General features: G+C 36.7%; 1 protein-coding gene across 9 annotated transcripts in view; it reads right to left on the bottom strand.

Annotated features, from left to right (window-relative positions):
• Window positions 1-4,958, bottom strand: part of LOC107654555 (cadherin-18-like) — a 172,803-nt gene that overhangs the window by 69,464 nt on the left and 98,381 nt on the right. For 8 of the 9 annotated variants that reach the window (XM_016441685.1, XM_016441680.1, XM_016441686.1 and 5 more), the window contains one exon: window positions 3,827-4,121. In XM_016441685.1, coding sequence (XP_016297171.1) covers window positions 3,827-4,121 — 295 coding nt within the window. The remainder of the gene's footprint in view (window positions 1-3,826; window positions 4,122-4,958) is intronic. The other variant, XM_016441689.1, reaches the window with a different exon arrangement.

Raw genomic sequence — 4,958 nt, 5'->3', positions numbered from 1 at the left:
CCCACGGCCAGCCTATCGTCTGGGTTCCATCCAGAGTCTAATGGCCAGACGGAACGGATTAATCAGGATCTGGAGACCACCCTGCAGTGTATGGCGGCCAATAACCCCACCTCTTGGGCTACCTACATCATGTGGGCTGAATATGCCCACAACACCCTCCAGTCCTCGGCCACTGGACTATCCCCCTTTGAATGCCAGTTCGGCTTTACCCTCCCATTGTTTCCTGAGGAAGTGTCACAGGTTGGCATTCCCTCGGCCCAGCGTTTTGTCTAATGCTGTCGGCAGACCTGGAGGAAGGCTAGGCAGGCCCTTCTTCAAACCTCCCAGAGATACCATGTCACGCTAATCGCCGCCGCCGGACGGCCCCTAATTTTAACATTACCACTCCCATGGATTAGTGGTAGATCTCTCAACTACCACGCCAGAGACCCGAGTTCGAGCCTGGCTTGTGACAGTTACTGTGTTTTTGACAGTTTTTGATCATATTAAAAATATTAAAATTATTAAAATTTATGCAATTACTTTTACAATTGAACGATCCCAAACGTCATAACAATATATAAATATGAAAATATATATTATATTTATATATATTTTGTTATATTTTTAACAAGAGGAACAAATAGATCATCTATCAGACTGATATCCTATAAAGGCAGAGCATCACCTCGAGAGAAAACTAATCTATGATGGTGAAGTGGACAGTACAGCTCTAACATAACAGCGGCGTGTTCTCCAAGACATCTGTAATTGGGATTTGAACCCACTCTGTGCATGAATCGCCAACAGTAGTGAACAACATCCAGGCAATAATAGTCTCCTTCAACATTGATTGCAGCTGGTACTCTAGTCTTACGATATCACAGATCATTGTATGGGCTTCAGTTGCTATGGCAACAGCCAATTGGGTCCTAAATAAACAATAAACAAAGCTTCCTAAACCCACAGGACATAATCTCCACCGAGAAGTGTTTCGCACTGCCAAAACAAAGAGAGATATTTCATTTGTACATGCGAGCCAGGAATATAGCCTTCAAGACTCCCAGAGAGATCCAAAAAATATATCTGGCGTGGCTGAGAGTGCGAACATGTGCTGCAGCGACATGCTGTACATATTACATAAAATATTTCACTTCTGATATATCAATAACATAATAGGAACTTTCTGGAAATCAGCAGTGACATACTGTGTGTGGGTTGGAAGTGAGTTTACAGGAGAAACGTTCCTCTAAAGCACTGGTTGGTTACACTTTACTTGAAGGGGTGTGCATAAGACTGACATGACACCTTCATAATCATGACATGACACCTACATAATCATGACATGACACATGTCATGAATATGAAGGAGGTTTTATGCATGTTTATGACAACTGTCATTAAGTGTAATTCGCTCAGTTATGTCATTTTTAATGCAAAGATGACATTGTTTGAGATGTCTTTGTTATGGGCTATGGTTAGGGGTAAGGGTAGGGGTAGGGTTAGGGTTAGTTTAGGGTTAGGTCACATAATGTCATATTTGCATTAAAAATGACATAACTGAGCGAATTACACTTAATGACAGTTGTCATAAACATGCATAAAACCTCCTTCATATTCATGACTTGTGTCATGTCATGATTATGAAGGTGCCATGTCAGTCTTATGCACACCCCTTCAAGTAAAGTGTTACCCACTGGTTCATAACCTCTTATGATCTAAATACCTAAATACAACTACTTTTCTAGGAGGATAAAATACATGGATAAACAAATTTATAAAAGTACTGTGCATATTCAGCTATTTGTTATTTTGAAATGGTGCTTAAAAAATCCTCCCTTGGTCAGTGTATGAAAAAGAAAGCAAGAAATGTGAAATTATTCAATGCATCCATTTCTAAAATCAGTACATTGCATTACATTCATCAAACTGTTTGAAAAAACAAGGGATGCATAAACTAAACTCAACACTTAATGCATACACTAGACAAAACTTGACCCAAATATGCAAAAATGAAATATGAATGATTATATTAATTAATAATATGAACATAATAACTTATATAAAATTAAAAATAAAATTCCCCCATTTGCTTGCACTTAATAGTGACAACACTGTGCAACAATGGGAAATATAAAATACATGAGGGAAATATAAAGTATGCAACATATATATATATTTTTTTAAATCAAAATATAAATAAATAAAACAGCTAAAATGTTTATTTTACATTTATATATACATATATGAATATAATTAAATATATAATTATTTGCTGTTTTTAAATTTAAATTATCTATTAAATTTAGCAGTATTCAACAAATTTTATTGAGCTCATAAGTTAATGCATTAACTTATTCCACATTAGTATTTCTATCACAATCTCATAAACCCCCTGCAGTTCCATCACAAACCCCTAGGGGTTCGCAAACCCTGGGGAAACCCTACTGTAAGGGAATCTCTCTGTATATTTTTTCACTATTTCTCCTAGTGGAAGTGGAGCGTTCTGCAGAAATCATGAGCACATAGTGCTCTCTAAGAGCTGTCGGGCTCCTGCGGGAACTCCAGCCGCAAAACACAAAACAACAGCATAAAAGCCAAAGGCTGGATAGAAAAAAAGCCATTTGGAGTGAATCTGGGAGATCTGAATTAGAAGTGATGGATCTTAGAGAGTGACAGCTTATGAGTTTGAACCAGTACAAGCCCTTTGGTTAGAATATTTTTTTGACAGCTATTTAATTTGTTTTTTTTGAATTTGCACACACACATTTGCACACACCACTTTTTAACAGACAAGTACAAGTGTGGACAAGTGCTAGGGCTGGGCAATTTGCCAAAAAATTAAAATCTCGATTTTTCCAGAATGTTTGACCGATTCTCGATTTTTTACGATTTTTTACTAGTCAACTTGAAAATGTAACTACAAAATGATTCAAGTAACTTTTTCTTTATTAACCCTCTAGTGAAAGAAAATTATATTCTAAGTGCAGTACACATGAAGTTGTCAACATGATGTAAATGTTAAACAAATCACTTAAATATCCTTGATATTTCATAGTTAAATATCTTTGCAGAAAAGATGCATAAACTACAACTACATATTGTACAAACTTGTCTTATACATATTATGTGTTCAGAAATAATATGAGGAAAATGCTTATAAAAAATCTCAAAAGTCAAGGTAATTCAAATTCAAAATTACTGAAGGTATAACACCAGTAGATTATTATTAACTATAAATGTTCTTTAAAAACAACAGCAGCTTTCAGCCTGTCACCTTGATGCAAACATGAAATATCAGACATACAGTAGAAGTTCTTTACAGGTTTTTTATTCGATTGCGCTGCTTTTCCATTGTTTTTTCTGTGTAAATATGAATGTATTTGACTGTTGCGATCGCGTCTATTGCAGCGTCTTATGCATGAAACGGCATTCTAAAAACACTGCGCTCAAGTTAAAAGAAGTTCACTCCCATCTTCTTGCATGTTTTACCTATTCCACTGCCCGCGTCGCATCTTTGTCAACACAAAAGCGCATTCTGTGTGAATGGCGCTTAGCGCTATATTAATGGTCCTTCACAGAGCACATCACACGTGAGCGGCTAATCACTTGCACCGACATGCGGTTGGATCGTTCTTTTCTCTTTACTGTTGTCACCGGCATATTGTCAAAGTGTCTAATTCTAACATTTGGTAATATTTCTATTCAAAATCGCGATTCCTCGATTTCTAAAAAATTAAATCGTGGCAAAACAATAAATTCGAATTAATCGATAAAATCGGGAAAATCGCCCAGCCCTAATCAAGTGCTGGACAAAAAAGATCATAAGAAAACTAGGAAATCTCACCAACTTCCGACATCTCAGGCACAGATGTGACAAAGGGTCCGTCGGGGAATTTGGGGGCGTTGTCGTTAATATCCTGAACTTTTATAATGAACTCTGATTCTGGCTCCAGGGGTTTGTTGCTGTTGAGGTTTATGGCCTGTGCGTGAAGAACATAATGTGATTTCTTTTCCCGGTCCAGGCTTTTGGTGGCGTGGATGTCTCCCGTTACCTCGTTGATGATGAAGATACTTCCTGCTCCTTCACCACTAAGGATGTACCTGACTGAACCGTCGCCTTTGTCTGAATTAGAATGTAGCTGAAATGAGAGACAAGGAAACATTGGTGTGTGACTACTGATATGAATCAATATATTACAATATATTCAATAACCAGGGCTCATTAAGCACACAATCTTTCAACAAACCCTTAAGCTAGAAACCTGTTATGTACCTGATTTGCAAAAATAAGTACATTCATTACATTCAAAATGTGAGTGGTTTTTGCCTGTGCAATGGTCCTAGCGTGGTTGCTAGGGTTCTCTCTGTGGTTGTTAGGTAAATACTTACTCTTCAGGAAGTCAACCTACAAATTTCTTACTTAGAACTGTTTCTGCACATTAAACTGGAACAGGAGAAAGAATTTAACATCAAAACATTATACACATCACCGTTAAAGTGATTTTATATAGAAAAGGAGGATGTTGTACTGAATTATGTATTTGCCTGGAGGATTTTTGACTGGAGGATCATCTTCTGAGATATGCAATCTCAGATCATTCAGTGTTGACATGAGATCTTACACTACTGCAATGTTGACAGAAAGAGAGAGAGAGGAGATGCAAGCCAAAAAAACCTGCTTAATTGATAGAAAGAGGATTACACAGCCCTCAAGCCGATGTCTATCCTCTCAAAAATCTTATGACAAATACAAGACATTTCTAAAATAATAATGGTTCCTGCAGACTGCACCTGAGCGATTTTAAATAAAACTTGTATATGCACATTTATACACAAATTTGCATTACCCTAATGTATCTGGAGGTTATTTTGAGCATTAAATGAGCATAAATATAAGGTCAAAAATTACCCTAATATATGAATAATTTATAATTGTAACAATCCATTTTTCACATTACACTATTTTTAATTATATA

This window comes from Sinocyclocheilus anshuiensis, unplaced genomic scaffold (genome assembly GCF_001515605.1).
Source record: "Sinocyclocheilus anshuiensis isolate Anshui unplaced genomic scaffold, SAMN03320099.WGS_v1.1 scaffold391, whole genome shotgun sequence".
In the NCBI taxonomy this organism is placed as follows: Eukaryota; Metazoa; Chordata; class Actinopteri; order Cypriniformes; family Cyprinidae; genus Sinocyclocheilus; species Sinocyclocheilus anshuiensis.
This window is presented reverse-complemented; position numbering and strand designations above follow the sequence as displayed.